Source organism: Camelus dromedarius, chromosome 33 (genome assembly GCF_036321535.1).
Source record: "Camelus dromedarius isolate mCamDro1 chromosome 33, mCamDro1.pat, whole genome shotgun sequence".
Classification (NCBI taxonomy): Eukaryota; Metazoa; Chordata; class Mammalia; order Artiodactyla; family Camelidae; genus Camelus; species Camelus dromedarius.
Genome location: NC_087468.1, coordinates 8,854,900 through 8,871,236, shown reverse-complemented (window position 1 = coordinate 8,871,236; position 16,337 = coordinate 8,854,900). Strand labels below are relative to the sequence as shown.

General features: G+C 48.8%; 2 protein-coding genes across 8 annotated transcripts in view; both read left to right on the top strand.

Moving 5' to 3' along the window:
• Positions 1-16,337, top strand: part of RPL31 (ribosomal protein L31) — a 311,008-nt gene that overhangs the window by 218,839 nt on the left and 75,832 nt on the right. The gene's annotated exons all lie outside the window — the stretch shown is intronic.
• The window catches only part of NPAS2 (neuronal PAS domain protein 2), a 194,897-nt gene that overhangs the window by 110,824 nt on the left and 67,736 nt on the right, over positions 1-16,337 (top strand). For all 7 annotated transcript variants that reach the window (XM_031441087.2, XM_064481845.1, XM_064481846.1 and 4 more), the window contains one exon: positions 8,636-8,689. In XM_031441087.2, the coding sequence (XP_031296947.1) occupies positions 8,658-8,689 (32 nt within the window). In that variant the 5' untranslated portion in view covers positions 8,636-8,657. The remainder of the gene's footprint in view (positions 1-8,635; positions 8,690-16,337) is intronic.

Sequence of the window (16,337 nt, the reverse complement as noted above, 5' to 3'; positions counted from 1 at the left end):
CGCGCGCACACACACACACACACACACACACACACACAGATGTGTGCTTTCTCTGTGGAAGATGTGGGTGTGTTTGGTAGACTGTTCCTAAGGCCTTTCCCCTCCTTGGCTGGGGAAGGGGGGAGCCCTCTCTGTTTACCTGTGTTCCTTTTTAGAGGAGACGTCAGCATGAGGTCAGATAGCCTGAGACGCGCAAGTTGCTTTATGTGTGTAAGGAGCGGAAAGTGACCCAGCAGTGTGAGATTACTTGGAACCATTTGTGTCCTACACTTGCAAACACAGTTGTGCCCCTGAAGGGGTCTACAATGAATTGGGATCTAAACTGGGGGCAGAATTTGCATCCAAAAACCACAGTGCAGATCGCCCACGAATACTGCCATTTTACTTCTGTAACATTACACTTTGGCTAGAAGGGTTAATTTTTTTTTTTAACCTGTGTTCAAAACACGACGGCCTTGCTGGGTGGGACCCCCTGGGGCCAGGTGCTTTGGCCTCAGTGACCGAGTCTGTGCCAGACCACCGGCAAACTCGGTCGCGGGTGGTAAGGACGAGGTCCCAGGGTCAGAATGGGCTCGTGGCCTAATCATTCCCACTGACACACCACCTGACAGGAGACTGCAAGGCAGGTCCTGACCTACATCGGGCTCATTTGCAGAGAAGCACAGCAGAGCCACAAGTGGCAGAGCGTAAACCTGAACTTCAGGTACCCCGTGCTCCAGGATACTAAGGATTTCCGTGCCCACTGTTAAGAGGGGAGCAGACAAGCACGAGTGGCCGTGATTTGTCCCCACAGTGCAGTCAGGGATGGAGCTCTGTCATAGCCAGGCATTCCTCATCCTGCCTCCTTGTCACCTGTGTGGACACTTGGACAGGTCATTCTCACCCAGCATAGTCTATGGGCTAGGTGACCACCTTCAAATAATTAGAAGACCTCATTTTTATTCGACATTTAATAGTTTACAAAGTTATTTCTCATTATACCAAAGGAAGAAATCATAGCCCCCCAAAAATAGGCGACTCCCCGAGGTCATTCAGCCAGTCAGTGATGGAGCCGACACCACAGTCCAGGGGACCCTCTGATCACACGTTCCCACTGATTGAGGCCCGTCACACATGGAGCAGGCTTCCCATTTGCCCCGGAGGCCGGCACGCAGCCCTAGAGCATGTTGGGAGTTTGTGGGAGGAAGAGAAGCGTCCCGGGTTCTTTGGGAGCCCAGCTCTGGACCCCTCTCCTCTCCCTGCCCCTCCCACGTCCCCCAGGGGCTGGCAGGTGCTTGAGGGAGCTTGATGCTGGTTCTGGCTTCTGGCTTCCAGGCCCAGCTCTGGCTGCAGCTCCGTGGGGCATCTTTCAGGATGCCTGCTTTTGAGTAAAACCACAGCATTTTCCAGGATTTTCAAGTTTTCTGTGAGGTTATTCTTCCTGAATTCAGTTCCTTCCTCTTTGTCGAAATCCGAGTCACGCTCTCGGCTTCTCCTTCTGGCCATAGGAGGGCACTTAGGAGCTTATCAGAACGCAAACAGTACCTTTGGAAGATAGAAAATTCATTGCATCTGTTTTTCAACCAAGATAAGAGGCAACAGAAAGAGGAAAGCATATGCTTTGTGCGGCTCACCACAACCCCACTCTGATGTGACACCTTCTTCCTGCCCCTGGGATTCTTGGCCTCACGGTGGTACACATCCCACCGTGTCGCCATGTGACACATATGAGCGTGGACACACACGTACACGCACAACCATTCATGCTAAAACCTCACTTGTGATCATAGCTAAGAAAGGCTTTGTTGTAGCGGTGGTTAATTTAATTTTTCATGACCTCAAAATGTTTGCAAGCATAGGGCCAGAGAAGGACCAGTCCTCAGAGGGAGCTGGCCTGGGGTCATTACGACATAGACATGAACTTGGCTTCTACCTGGGAGGGAGCAAGGCAGAACAAACAGTTTAAACCACATGAAGGAGGAAGGACTCACAATTGAGCAATTCAATGAGAGAAAAGAGAAAATATTTCCAGGAGAAACAGGAAGGTACTGCCTTTTTATTTTTTACAATAATATACATATTCATAATCATATTATATATACATATATATAATGGAGAAATTGACTTAGTCTAATGAAAAATGACCCAAGCCTCTTGACTTTTTCATTCTTAATGAGAGAAGGAAAGAATCACAATAAATACGTATTGCTTCTCCCTCTGAAAATGAGATAACTTTTTAATGTTTCCATTTAAGCCAGACATCTCCTTTTGTTCCGTTTGTTGGTTGGTTTCCTTTTCTTTCAAACAAGTTTGCAAAAATGAAATTTACTTCTGTTTATGTTCATAACATCCAAAAAATGTGAGCGTGGCCTTGGAATGATGATTTCGTTCTGTTCTAAAGAATCTGATCGTTTTTCATAGACTCAAGGATTTAGCATATCCTGAAGATTGAAAACTTCATGACTTTATTTAGGTAAAGATAAGGATATAACACCATTAAATATACTGAATTGCTTAGTGAAGTCATCCAGGAACTAAGTGGACCATGCTTTGAGACAATGCTGCGTTAATTAATAAATGCGTTGAAGAGTAGATTGGACAACACAGTTACTTTATTTTAACAGCAGCTGACTTTCAACTTTGCTAGATTTGGCTAAACATGTAAAACTAATTATTTAAAATCAAGAAAAAAAATCTAAACTGCCTCCCATTTTACCCAGAGCTTCGATGTTAAAAAAAAAAAAAAAGTGGCAGTTAGTTGTGGCCTCATGGAAACCAGGTGTGTGATGCTCTGTCAAGCAGACTCGGTGGTGGTGATGAGCTTGCCTGACAGAAGGATGGAGAGTGAGGGTGGGGTTCTGTCCTCCCACGAGTGGGCTGTGAGCCACCCGCACACTTAAAGTATGATTCAGTTCACAGAAATGTTTATCCCCAGCTCTTCGGGAAACTACTGTTATGCAAGCTAATATCCCCGTACAGGAACTTTTTAGGTTGCAAGGGACATTTTAAAAGGCTGGCCTTGCACGGTCCCTGGGAGCGGGTAAGTTATCTCTGGAATTTACAAGTGAGGCTAACTGACGTCCATCATTAGCATCTGTTATTTAAATGTGGACTAGCACCTTTTGAGTGGTTCCTCGGTTGGGATCATAATCCCAAGCACCTGAGCTAACACTCCTTGAGTTTTTTGCCCCCTGTGGCTCAGTCTAGGCGCTCTGTGGGTATTAAACGTCCTCACATCTCAGAGCTGCCCTGTGAAGGTGAGAAACCGGGCAGAGAGAGTTTTAGTAGCTTGCCTGAGGTCTCTCTGATCTTCTGTCAGATGCCCCCAGGGCACGACATACATGCCAAAGAAGCCTGTGAACAAAGGCCCGAGGGCTGGAAGGAAGGAAGGAAGGGAAGGATGGACGGACAGACAGACCATTGAAAAGGCCTCAGGATGCTCTGGCCTCTGCCTTTTCTTCAAAATGCCAAAGAGAAAGCTTTTAAGAGAAGGTTGTCGTTGAAAGAGATTGGGTGAGTATTCCCAAAGTCATGAGTTTCTAGATCTGAATGTACCTAAAATGGTTTATTGACAAAACCTTTGGGTACCTTTGTTACAGAAATGAAAGAAAGAGGAAATGACGTCTGGCACTGTGCGTATCTACATTGACAGATTCGGTCACCCCGACCTGGCCTGGGCCACGTAGCCACTGGTCTGTCGGGAAGCTTCGGGGGGCCGCCGGGTGAAAACTTGGGTCTGCTCCTGCTGCTGGGGCACCAGTGAGCTACTGGAGGGATTGAGCAAGGGGCCCTGTCCCTCCTGGGGACCCTGGGAAGCAGGACCTGGCCCCTGGGGCCCCCAGCATCAGCTTCCAGGTTTGTGCCGGTCCCTCCTGAGACGACCTGGTTTCAGACTTCAGCTCCTGGAAGTAGGTTAGATCACCTGGGCCTTGGGGGAGTTTCCCTCAGAGCATCTGGTGCTTTGTCCAACTTGCGAACCCAGGAGGCCTGAGGGGGTGGCCTTTCCGTCCGGACAGCTGCAGCGACACTGAACACAGGCACTGTGGGGACAGCACAGTGTCCCACTCTCCAGCCTGGGCCCGCTGGTCCCCACACCACCGGCTCAAGCCCATCCTTGCCCCGGGCAAGCGCCCCGTTATTACCAGGAGTCGAGGAGAGAGGTGCGATGAGTCAGGTGGAGGGAGCCGGCAGCCGGGGGGCAGCACAGGGTGGCCGGCTGTGTTCATGCCAACTGGCAGCACGACTGTGCGAGAGAAGCAGGTTATTTCACCGCCGTGAAGACACTAACTGAACGACACTGGGCGTCTACACTGTTCTCTTCCTGCAGCTTCTCTTTCTTTGAGTTTTTCCTCATTCCTTGGGTCCCCAGTCTGCCCCCGGAAGGCTGCCCGAGCCACCCTGGCTGGACCCAGAGCAGCCTGGGGCCCCTCCAGGAGCAGCCCTGCCCCTCTCAGTGCCGGCCCCTCGTTCACATCGTTAGTTCATGGCCGTGGAAGAGCGTGTTGCTAAGCTGACCTACTTTTCCCTCTTTGCCCACAGCAGGCTAAGCCTGTTTAGCATTGTCCAGAGGGGCCGGGCAGAGCAAGGAGCTTTCCGAGTCATGCAGATGGCAGTCTTCTGGGTGAACAGGATTTAATCTGGTTGCCCCGTTTTCCATTAGTCTAAATAGTTAGGACCCGGCACCCGAGGTGACCCAGGGACAGCGTCCAAGCACAGGGGCTTCTCACGTCCCAGCTCAGCCTCGCCGCCGGAGATCCTGCGGATCCTGCGTTAGGGCGAATTACTGCCAGGAACTAGCCTTCTCTCCAAACTTGGAAAACAGATTCCTAAACAGAATCTCATGCGCCTCCTCTGCTGGGACACCGTCCTGAGCCTGGAGCATCTGCTGCCCGCTGAGATGCAGAGGATGGAAGCTGGGCTTGCCTTCGAGAGGGTCGCCACTGAGTCAGGGGTGTGTGTGGACAGCTTAGGCCAGGGCGGCAGACACAGATCGGTGTCGTAAGGAGGCGAGGATGCAGGAGGTGGGGCGGGGGTACAGTGCTTCCCTGACCTCAGATGGCGTGGGGAGGGCTGGAGGAATGAAGAGTGGTGGTGGTGGTGATAAGAGAGGAGGATGTTACCACAGTGCAGATGTCAGGGGTCAGGGATGGGACAACGTGTCTTGGAGCTGAAGTCACAAACTGGCAACCTGTCATCAAAGGCTGTGGACACTGTGCTTAGGGATTTGGGTGTGACACCAATAGGTGTACACATTACACACACTTCTATTCTTTGCTGGAATGTCACAGTGTTGCGGCCACAGGATGGTGTCAGAGCCGCCTAGGGAAGAAACAGAGGATCAGATAGTCACGATCGAATAGCTGGCAAGAGAAAGCCAGAAGCTGAGCTTGACCTGTAGTGTGTTTCACTAACCCGTGCACCGTGTGCCCAGCACGCCCGCCGCCTCCCGGGAGGCATTCTGGTTCTGCACTTCGTCATCCCAAAGCTCAGGCTGAACATCCAGACAAGGGGGCCGTGTCTTGCACTCTCTCTGACACACTGACGCCTCCACCCCGGGCTTCAGGGCTGGGGCATCAGCCAGTGGGTGAGTTATGCGTTGATTGGGGTCACATCGTGAGACATTTTTGAAAGGACAGAGCTCAGGCTCTTTTTTAAAAGGAAAAAACTATCCTTCTGGCTTCCCTGGCAGTTTCTGCTGTGTTGTCCAGGGGGGGTTGCAGGGAGGCAGATCTTCTAAGACATTTTTCATTTACACCATGAACATCTGAAGGAACAAAGTGGGGAAACTGGACATTTCTAGTCCTGCCGGGTTGACCTTTAAAGTGTAAAAACCAGACATTTCTGGACTTACTGTCGCTCTGCTTGCTAGATGAACACGACCAGGTCTTGGCTGCGGCCAGGTCTTCCTGGGGGAGATGCGTCACGTCCCCTCTGCCCAGTGTGCTGGGGCTTCCTGCCCGACATGCTGTTGGTGTCAGTTCTGTGTCTTGTCCTCCCGCTGGTCCTATCATGTCTAGAGGGCAGGGTTTTCTTCAGACTTTGTGTGCGAAGGGCCTGAGAGTGTTTCTTGAGGAGAAACTCCAGCTTCCAGGATGTTTGGGGCCCTGCCCACAACCCCCCCCCCCATCCCGCAGAGCTCAGCGTGAATTTCATACTGGTGGCAGAGAATGGAGACAAAACGTAGAGAATGCTGCTGGGAAGCCCCAGAGAGACTCAAGCCATCAATGTCCTCACTTTGGGGATGCTTTGAGGGCAGGTGTCCAGTGGGAAGGCAGACAACACTGTCTTTTTTGGAAATCATTCTCTAACAAAAGCCGATGGGGCATCCCGAAATGTGACCCTTGCCACAGGGCCTTCCTGTGGCCGGTCTTTACCTCTCATGAATGTGGCCATGACCCGGGGATGGCACTCCCTCCCTCATCAGGGGCTGCTTCCCGCCAGGTGGGCTGGGCCTCTGGAAAACAATGCAAAGTAAGGCTGTTTGGTACCAACGAGGTGTAAGTTACCTGGGGCTCTGCAGATGCGGGCCGGCTCTCGTTCCAGAGTCACAGTCTCTGCCCGCTGCACCTTGGAAAGGAGATGGTTCACCTTTCTCCCTCACCCATCCTCTGCCAAGTGCTTTACACAGATGAGCTGTCCTGATGGGGTCTCAGGAGGATGGTGGAAAGTGGGAGTTTACACTTACAGATGGGGTCGTCATTCCCCAGGCTCTGTCTGGGCCACCGCACTGAGCAGAGGAACCAGGCTGGAGGACACAGAAACCTAGCTCTTGTGAGCTCCCAAACGAACGTGGCTGCCTCCCACGGTGAGCAGCTAGTTACAGAAACATCCCACTGTTTTATTCAACGTTATTTGAAGCTCTGATATGAAACCGTCAATTCCACAGCCTGGGTGTGTCCGAAACAAACCTGGCTTCTTGTTTCCAGGACATCTTGGTCTTGTGTGCTCCTTGCAAACTTAAGCGCAATTACGATGAACGCTCCTGGGCCCAAAGGAGCGGGAGGACAAGCAGTTAGGTAGACGAGGAGCTGGGCGACAGCCGCGTTTTATGGATTGATTTCGGTTTGTCTGTGGCTGCTGAACAGTGGCTCCCAACAAAGCCGTTCACTGACTCAGCTCCGAGCATGACTCATAAATCTCCTTGTCCCCTCTTGCTGATTTTTATAGGCGTTTATCGTCCACACCCTGACCATACACCATCACCCATCGGAGTCTCTAGTTGACCTGGGTTTGCACTGTGCAGTCCAAACTCTTTAGAAAGGGGCCCCTAAAAGGAATCTTAAGTGATTGGAATATAAGTTTTACAGGCTGCAAGAATTATACGTCATGTTAGGGTGACCTTTCGATCCATCGAGATAGCGCGATGATTTCTCTTTTGGAAATTCTTTGTTGACTGTACAATGCCATTGCAAATTTACTTCATAACGAATTTTCTAACTTTCTGCTTCCATTTCTTCCTGGTTGATGTCACTGTTTTCCTGAATAATGAATCATCAGACCCTTGGAAAAAGGAAAGCATGAAGGGGGAATCCTGATCAAAGCAGGCAGATCAAGCCTCAGCGCTGACCTTAGAGAAGCTGGAAGGATAATTCTCATAGGGTTGCGGAAGCTTGCTGAATTGGGGGAAGGGAGTCTTCTCTTGGTTTCTCCTGGGAGTCCCGCTCCCTGGGGCCCTGGCCAGCCTGGGAGGCGCTGCAGCTGGAGGATGTGCAGGAGTGGCTTCAGGGAATGGTGGACCCGTTGTTGACCGTGCCTTTTCCAAGTTGCAGGGTGTGCGGGAATGTGCTGAGAATTCCTTGCAGGAGGGGGTGGCCTCTGCCCCCAACTCCGGCCTCAGGGACACCCTGAAGGTCTTTCTGCCTGGAGGGCTGCCTGGAGGAGGAGCACCCCAGACAAGTGGGATTCTGGGAAATGTGTAAAGAAGAAGTCAGGGATGTGGCTGTGAGGGGTGAAGGACCTCAGGTATGTGAGTGGCCCTGAGAGGCTTCGAGCTAGCAGCCCGGGAGAGGAGAGGCCAAGGTGGTAAGGTCGTTGCTGGTGATCTGGGGCCAGAGGAACATTCCCGGATTGTTACTTCATTTTTCACATCTGTGTGCCTGGACCTTCTGCGGGGGTGTATGTGCCTTAAAGGAAGGACAGTGTATTATACTCCTTTGGGGCCCTGATCCCTTCAGGGGAGTATATGAGTTTGTGTATTTGAATGAACAGAGAAACAGATAAAAGCTCTCCTTTAGAATGTTGTGGGCAGTTTGCAGGTTTAAGACGTGAGATAAACAGATACTTCGTTGAGCTGGGTCTGGAAAGTAAATTCTTCGAGTGTGATCTGGGGACCTCCAGGAGGTCCGAGAGATCAAAACAATTTTACTAATATTAACACATCATTTGCCTGTTTATTCTCATGAGTATACAGCAGACTTTCCCAGAAGCTCCTTGACATCTGTGGATTGCATCTCGCTGATGCCTTATGAAGGAGTGTTTGTGTATTTAAGATTTCTCAGTCTTCACCCACACACTCAAGCTCTTCAGAGTCATCAGTAATTTTTGAGAGTGATAAGGTTCGCTGCAAAGTCGGAGAACCTCTGTGATTCAGATACAACCAGAAAGTCCTGTAAGAAAGGTCGAGAATCAGATAATAATCTTCTGTTCTTTTTTGCAGGAAAAACTGCAGAGAAAATCTAATGGATGAAGATGAGAAAGACAGGGCCAAGAGGTAAGAAGGGGCGTCTTCCCTGCCCCCTTGGTGTCGCGTGGTCCGCCCTCCGAATCTCACTTGTCCTTGCCCTGCAGATGAAAACACAGCAAGACAGGCAGCCGGGCACGTGCCCTCCTTGGGATACTGCAGAACTCCGCTAAGGAAATTCACACCCACTCCCTCAGTGTGAATTACTCATTCTCTGGGACTTGCCAAGGGGTTCATATTTTTCATATGGGCAATTGGGGACCCTGTTGACCCGGGTCTCCTTTCAGAGGCTTCTGATCTCTGCATTTCCAGGATAGATACTGCTTAGCAAGGGAGCCTGCTAGGAGCCATGCTGGCTGGGGTTCAGATCCTGGCTCTGCAGTCAGGGGAGCTGCCTGGCTCTGGACAATAACCCTACGAATCATTACCACACATCGAGCACCCAATAGTCATCCTCACTGGGCTGAACACTTCTGTACACGTGATCCCATCTTCCTCCTCAGCAGGTGGAGATACCCAGCCACTCTGCACTGTTGTCAGGTTGACCAGAAATCCTAGCTCTGTAGCTGGCCATGTCAGGGCTGTAATAACTTTGTCCAGGCTTGTTTCTTCACTGGACATGTGTTGGATACCTCCTGTATATGCGATGGAGTCATAAAGTAGGCATTTTGAAGGTAAAAACCAGTTGGATGTTATCAATCTCACACGATCAGCCCGACCTGGCAGTTACTGCGCTAGGCTCTGGGGAAATGAGGATGAATAAAAGGCTTCCTGCCCATGAGGAGGGCCCAGGTGAAGGGAGGAGATTGGTAGGTGACCACGGATCATTAGGCTGCATGGTGACTGGAGTCACTGCCCAGTTGTCACTTCCAGCATCCTTCAGTGCATCCCCAGCCGCTCAGACCTGCTGGACCCGAATCTGCAGGGCACAGGGTGGGGCTGTGTTGCTTGTTAATTTCCCAAGCATTTCCTTCCAAAAAACCAGGGAGCAGGAGCATGGCCAGAGGTGGAGACCAGCCTGGGTTGGTGTGGAGTGAGGATTGTCGGACTTGGAGGGTCCGCCCTGGGGATTCGTCATACTGTTATTTCTCCTTTTCCGCGCGTTTGCAAATGTTGTATAGAAAAATTTAAAGGAGCAACAGTACAGAAAACTCCCCAGCTTATTCTGATCTAACAGGCCCTTCACTTGGCACTGGGGACCCTGACTCCCTGAGGCCACCAATCCGAAGGCTAGTCAAGTCCACGTGGTCCCACGCAGCGCGTAAATGAATAGACCAGACCTGGCCTGACTGAAACAGAGTCCTCATGCCCTCCCTCAGGGCAGGCTGCCCGCTCTTTGCTCTGGGGGCGTCTTCCATTGGGTTGCCTCGCAGGCCACTGTGGATGGAGGGCTGGCTGGAGGAGGAGACCCGGGCTGGCCTGTCCCCTGTCAGCAGTCCCAATGAGCCCCTTCACGTCTCTAAGCCTCCACTTTCTCAGCTGCAGCACAGGCGTCGTCATCCCTGCCCTGCCCTCCTCTCGGGCTATTTAGGGATCAGCCACAAAATATGCCAAGAAACCCTTTTTTAAAAAAGTGTTCATCGCAACAGGTATGTGAAGGTGTGGGACACTTTGCATCATACACGTACAAGGTGTCTCCATCAGCAGTAATGAAGAGGCCCGCATTCACCTGTTGCCCTAGGAAGTGTAGGCAGCACATGGCCAGGCTAAGTACTTCCACCTGCATTTACTTCTGTGTGTCTCATCTCATATCCTCTCCTCCACGTCCCTGAGGTGCGTACCAGTGTTACTCCCATTTTACAGATGAGGAAACGAAGGCTCAGCAAAGTTAAGTAACTTGTCAAACATCACACAGCTCTAATAAGTGGCAGAAGGGGAAGTTAAATCCTGGCTTCCTAAACCTCAGACTCTGTTCTCATTCCCCAGACCGCATGCAGTTCTCTTCCCGTGAGAGCTAGTCCAGCCTCTCCGGCAGGCCCGGACTGAGAGGTGTGTCCTGAAGTGACTTTGGAGTTGGAGTCCACATGCAGTTTGCCTTGGCCATCATCATCTCTAATGTCACCCTAGCACCTCCCACCTCCCATCTCAGCCCTGTCTCTCTAACACCCGGCTTACCTCGAAATCAAGAAGAGATAAAATGCGAGCTTAAGGAGGCTCTGCCATACTCAGAGATCATCAAGTAGAGACATTCCAGTAAAATCTTGGCTAAAAAGTCTTAGAAATAAATCCAGTTGTATGCAGTTTTTTCCCACTTATTCCCATCCCCATTGGCTTTGAGCCGTGGGCACCCACACCCCCAAATGGCCTATTTGAAAACCTCCATCACAGGTGCCGGGCAGGGAGGATGCTGGCTGTCCCTCCCTTCTTATTCTCAGTTGGGGAAACGGGTTTCAGAACGTCTGGGAATACCCAGATCTCTTGGCCAGACTAGCAGCAATAGTGCGGTGCTCTTCACAGCACTTGGGATGAAAAAACAAGGACAGAACAAACACAGTCCAAAACCGGAATCACTTCCAACGCCTCTAGCTGAGCGGGTTTTATAGCAGCAACACGGGAGGCCCTTCCCCAATCCCACCTGGAGGTCTCATGAGAATTGTTTTCACTCGGGGTATTTTTGATGAGATTAGAAATGTTTAACTTCCGATCAAAACTCTCATTGTCTCCAGAAGACAGGAGCTCTATTTGGCAAGGTTTTCAAAGCTTTAGGGAATTCACGGTTTATCTGGATTGTTTGATCATGTGTTCTAAACCAGGACATGGATGCACATGTCTTCTGTGAATTTCCATGTAAGCCCACTGAGTATTCATTGGGTGCCTTTTGTGTGTTCGGAACTTGGTGCTGTTTTCTTCAGGGGAAGTGTAAAAATGTGGTCCTTGGACTCAAAAAAGAAAGGGTTTGATGGAGAGACATTTGGATCCCTAGATAATGAGGCACAGTTTACCATGTTGTGTTCCAGTCATAAGCATATGTTTTTAATTCTGTGACACAGTTTTTTGGTTTTTCTTTTTTTTGGCATTCTTTTTTTATTGAAGTAGAGTCAGTTTGCAGTGTTGTGCTAATTTCTGGTGTGTGACACGGCATTTTGTGGTGTGTGTGTGTGTTTCATCCAGAAAGTGCTGATGTGTGGCAGGAAGTTCCCAGGCTTAGAATCAGACAGGCACAGCTTTGATTCCTGCCACTTTTACTTTCTGTCCTCAGATGACCTACTAACCCCCTTTTGGCCTCAGTCTCCTCTTCTGTAAAATGGGGGCGTTAATAGTAGCACTCCCTTCCTAGAGTTATTGCAGGAAGTAAATGGAGCTCTGGGTTAGCCCCAGCACGGTGCAGGGTGCACAGTGCTGATAAGAAAAGCTACAGGGCACCATGTGCCTACAGCATTTTGCACGCCTTAACTCTCATCCTCACAGCGCCCCTTGACATACGTAATTTTTAGCTCCATTTTACAGTGGAGAAACCCAAGGCTGAGGATCACACATGCAGGGGCAGGTGGGGATTTTAACTCAGGCATCAATTTCTAACATCTGGGCTCCTAACAACTTCTCGGACACCTGGTAAATGGAAGCTCTTCCTTTTGAGTCATGGTTCCGAGGAGGAGGGACAGAAAGCGCTGGGAGAAATCATCACCTCCCAAAGAAAGCAAGTTTCTGTAACTTGGCAGTATTGTGGAAAGGCTTACTCCATTTCTTGATGGAAGTGAACACTAAGAAGAAACTTTCATGGAGCCGCCTCCTTTCTTCCAATATTAAATGGTCCGTTCATCAGCATGAATTAAAGTTACACTGTCTCCTATCAGCAGTGAAGGGCCATCTCCATAACCTTGTGCGTTTTCACTGAGTGGGGGGTGGCGAGTGTAGAATTGTGCTGCCCCTGGTGGGACACCTGGCCCTGTCCAAACTGTCCATGAGACACTTGGGCCACAAAACCTTCGGTCCGTGCCAAAAGGTCTTTGATATTTCGGTCCTGTCCAAAATCAGGTGGCATGGACCAAACGTCCCCATGGATGTTTTGGATAGGACCGAATTTCAAGGACCTTTTGTTGTGGACCAAATATCTTATGGGCCAAATGTCTCTGGGCATTTTGGACAGGATCAAATCCAACCATATATCAAAGGCCTTTTGGTGTGGACCAAACGTCTTATGGAGCAAATGTCCTATAGACCAAATATTTTACGGACATTTTGGATGGAACCAAATGTCTGCTGACCACGTTGCCATTTTTTTTTAAGTATAGATGATTTACAATGTTGTGTTAGCTTCAGGTGTACAGCATAGTGACTCAGTTGTATGTGTGTGTTTTATATATATGTATGTTCTTTTTCAGATTATTTTCCATTATATGTTATTACAAGATATTGAATATGCTTCCCTGTGCTCTACAGCAGGAAGGACCTTGTTGTTTATCTATTTTATATATAGTTGTGTGTATCTATTAGTCCCATGCTCCTAATTTATCCCTCCCCCACCCTTTCCCCTTTGGTAACTATAAGTTTTTTTTTCCATATGTCTATGAGTCTATTTCTGTTTTGTAAATAAGTTCATTTGTCTCATTTTTTAAAATTCCACATATAAATGATATACGATATTTGTCTCTGCCTTATTTCACTTAGTATGATCATCTCTAGGTCCATCCCTTTTGCTGCAAATGGCATGATTTCATTCTGTTTTATGGCCTTTTGTTGATAAGGGTGAAGTGTGTCAGGCAAGAGTCGCTGATTCTCGGGGTTCTCGACAGCGTGAATGCTGGTTCTGAAACACAAGTGAAACGGTTTTATTATTCTTTGACCCTTATCCTTAGTCTCCCCACCAGGGAAGTGATTCAGACAAGAGGGAGAAGTGAAAACACAACAAAGAAGAAGCTTATACCTGCACTTTTGCAGAAGGAAAAGCTTCAGCTCTGGGAGGCTGGTAGTTTTTTCTGGTCCCTCCTGGGGGCGTCTGTTGACGCGGGCCAATGACCGCAGTCATCCCACTGCCCTCCTGGCACAATTTGTGAACTAAGTAGTGAGCAAGTGGGAGGCATAGAAGAGGATGCATAGCATTACCCCGCCCTCCACGAGCTTGCAGGCAACTCGGGGGCATCCTTGAAACCCTTATGTGAGGCAGAGCCGGGGTGATGATCAGAACGTGTGGGCTGTGCTTTCTCAGCCGGGTGCCCGTTCGTGGAGAGGAACATGGTGAAGAGGAGAGACTGACTTCCTTGTTCCATTTCTCTGGATGTAAATCCTGTCCATCTAAAAGGAAAGGCCGGCCTGCTCATGAAGGTGGTACCCAGGTCGGAGGACGTCTGCCCCACGCACACTTGCCGATGGCCCTGGGCACGGTCTCCATGCAGGATGAAAAAGCCCGGCCCCAGGGCAGTGTAGACTGCTGTCCCAGCGGGAGCCCACCTTTCGTGCTAATTCTGTGGCACTTTTCTTTCATAGGCTCTTCGCTGGGTGTTAGGTGCAGCGTCCTGAGTCCCGACACAGGGCAAAAATGGCAGTAAAAAGATGTTGAGGCTGCCTTTCTGTTTTATTAGGTGATTAAGACAGCACCAGGCTTTGCTAGACCATAGAGGTATCAGGACACGCGATTCCTTTCTGTTACCCTGGAATTTCCAGATGAGTGACTCTGTGCTCAAAACAAAGGGGAGAGTAGAAGTGTGCTTGCAGGCAGAATGCTAATTCTTACCGTGGCCCAGTAAACACACACTGGAGAGGCGCCTCCCTCTGTGGGGGTCTTTTGGCTTTCACCCTGGTGGGGTCCCTTGGTTGGTTAGGAAGATTCGTCAGAAGGAGAAATGTGTTCCTGGTAGGCCTAGAAACTTGGGAACATCTCAGCTCAGGGAGACCCAGCACCTTTCCAGGGGCATCTGAGGCAAAGGGCACGTTTCTAAAATCCCTTTCCATCATTTCAATATATTTTAAATTGCAGAAGTATGCTCAGAAGTCTACCATCTTGAAAATGCAGCCTCTCCTTTTAGAATTTCAGTGACAAGTTCCTAAGGATTGTGCTCCGGGAAAATCCTCCCCACATAACCGTTAAGTAAGAATCACTAGGAAATTAGGCCACCTTTCCGTTTAAGTCTCAGCACTCCTGATAACTTTGATTAAGAGTGAAGATGTCCGTATTACATCTCAGGAGCTCCCAGTCATGTCCCAAATGCTTCTCCAGGTCCTTGTGGTTTCTAAAGTTTCTGTGTGAGTTTCCAAAGTTCTCCAGGAGATGAGGGTGATACCAGCCGGATGCGTCTTGTTCCATGCTGAGTGACTTTCCCCCTCCCCCAAACACATACAGCTGACATTCTCTTCTTGAACTGAGTTGCTGGGCGATGGCCCCCAACTCCACTGCCCTGGTGTGCAGGGATGCTGCGGGGTGTGGAAGTGAGGAGGAGGGGCCCAGGCCTGGGTGCGGGAGGGCACTGCACTGACCTTAAACGGACCTTGCTTTACAAGCCAGCAGCCAGCGTTTCCCAAAACGTATGCTGGGAAACACTAACACATTGGAGCCGTGCTGTTCATTCTTTCTCCCTTTTGGAGGGTTTCAGGGCTTCTTAGCACATTAAAGGTGCTACGGCTGCAATTAGCACGTAAACAGACAAGAATCTGTTCCATTTTATGTCACCCTTCATTGAAAAAATACAAACAAAAGTGGCAACGAAATAACCTCTGGCTACGGTCCTTCTGATTTTTTCCAAATAATTCTTCCTGTTTTTCCATGGAAGACCCTCAGCCCAATACTGTCTTAGGCAGTAGGTGTGTCAACTTTATTCTCATCATTTTTGGTACATCTTCTTATACGTAAAAAAAATAGCGAAAGAACGTTTGAAAATACTGAAACGTTTAAACAAGTAAACAGATGACTTATAATCATACCACCTAGAGATAGACACTGTTAATATTTTGACATATTTTCCATCACATTTTTCTATATTTCCATCACATTTTAATAGGAATACTCTTATAAGCTCTTTGTTAATGTAACTGATCAGACTCTAATTTATTTTTTATATTTTTTCATTGAAATATGGTTGATTTACAACTATATCTACATGTTGTGTTAGTTTCAGGTGTACAGCAAAGTGATTAAGATATATGTATATAGATATATATATTCTTTTTCAGATTTTATTCCGTTATAGGTTATTACAAGATATTGAATATAGTTCCCTGTGCTATACAGAAGGTCCTTGTCATTTATCTCTTTTATACATAGTGACTCTAATTTATTCTTCATGGAAGTTCACTTTCACGGACAGGACTGTCTTAATGTAGAGGATGCTTAAAACTGATGTTATGTTTGAGCGTTGCACCTCACAGCTACCTCTCTGGACGTTGGCAGTGAGACCCTACTGGGCATATTTCAGTTCCACATATAATTAGAATTCCTTCTACAACCCCAACCTCTGCTTCAGGTACTAAAAAAGACTTTTGTGGCAGCTATAAAAGAAGTGTTAAGACCTAACCCGACAACCTTCTCAGACAGGTTCATTCTGCTCGGTTTATAATAAATACTCAGATTGGAGAGGCCTGGTCTGCACCCTGGTCAGTTCCCATTGCATTCTATAATGTGGAACCCGTGAACCCGATTAAGACATGCTGGAATTCCCAATCTGGAAGGAACTTGGGCCCCATTGAGAACTTATTTTAGGCATTAACCCTCCTGGGTATCTGTTGCTGTGTAACAAACCACTCCAAG